General features: G+C 70.3%; 1 protein-coding gene across 1 annotated transcript in view; it reads right to left on the minus strand.

Moving 5' to 3' along the window:
* The window catches only part of LOC108510422 (nuclear RNA export factor 1-like), a gene marked incomplete at its 3' end in the record, with an annotated part of 5,188 nt that extends 4,130 nt beyond the window's left edge, over positions 1–1,058 (minus strand). The window contains exons 1-2 of the mRNA XM_017840095.1: positions 879–1,058; positions 183–207 (exon numbers count right to left, since the gene is read on the minus strand). Coding sequence (XP_017695584.1) covers positions 183–207; positions 879–982 — 129 coding nt within the window. The remainder of the gene's footprint in view (positions 1–182; positions 208–878) is intronic.
* Between the last annotated feature and the right edge of the window lie 132 nt (positions 1,059–1,190).

Here is a 1,190-nt window from a genome sequence, read left to right on the forward strand (position 1 = left end):
CTGGGCCGGGGCCCGTACGGGACACTGGGAACACTGGGATGAGTCTGGGACCTCACCCCGGGACCCCCCAGAGCCCCCCCATTCACTGTCAGCTGGGCCGGGGCCCGTACGGGACACTGGGAACACTGGGATGAGTCTGGGATCCCATCCCGGGACCCCCCAGAGCCCCCCCCCCACTGTCAGCTGGGCCGGGGCCCGTACGGGACACTGGGAACACCGGGAATGCTGCGGTGAGCCCGGGACCCCCGGGACCCCAGAGCCCCCACCCACTGCCAGCTGGGCCAAAACCCATATGGGACACCGGGAACACTGAGATGAGTCTGGGACCCCTGGGACCCCCAGAACCCCCCCCTCACTGTCAGCTGGGCGATGTCCATACAGGACACTGGGAACACCGGGAATGCTGTGGTGAGCCCCGGACCCCCAGGACCCCACAGAGCCCCCCCACCCACTGTCAGCTGGGCCAAAACCCATATGGGACACCGGGAACACTGAGATGAGTCTGGGACCCCACCCCGGGACCCCCCAGAGCCCCCTCACTCACTGTCAGCTGGGCCAGGGCCCGTATGGGACACTGGGAACACTGGGATGAGTCCAGGACCCCCCCAGGACCCCCAGAGCCCCCCCACTCACTGCCAGCTGGGCCAAAGCCCATATGGGACACTGGGAACACTGGGATGAGTCCAGGACCCCCCCAGGACCCCCAGAGCCCCCCACTCACTGTCAGCTGGGCCAAAGCCCATATGGGACACTGGGAACACTGGGATGAGTCCGGGACCCCTCAGAGCCCCCCTACTCACTATTGGCCGCGGGGCCCACAGAGGACACTGAGGACATTGGGGACCCCCCCCGGCCCCCTCCCAGGCCCCCCCACTCACTATCTGCCGCGGGGCCCGTCGTGGGGCTCGGCCATGGGCACGTCCCCGTCGTCCTCGTCGGGGCGGGCTCGGCGGGGCCGGTTCCGGGCGTTCTCGCTGTACATCTTCCCCCGGAACGGCCCCCGGCCCTTGCGGCGCCGCCCCGGGAACGCCCGGCCCCCCACGCGGTCATCGTGCTCTGGGGAGTGGGGGGGACACGCGGGGGTCAGGGGGGGCACCGGGGACCCCCTCAGGGTCACCCTGACCGACCCCCGGACCCCCGACACGATCGTTGTGCTCTGGGGGTCGCGAAGGAACCGGGGACCCCCTCAG

This window comes from Lepidothrix coronata, unplaced genomic scaffold (assembly GCF_001604755.1).
Source record: "Lepidothrix coronata isolate B3197 unplaced genomic scaffold, Lepidothrix_coronata-1.0 Scaffold852, whole genome shotgun sequence".
NCBI lineage: Eukaryota > Metazoa > Chordata > Aves > Passeriformes > Pipridae > Lepidothrix > Lepidothrix coronata.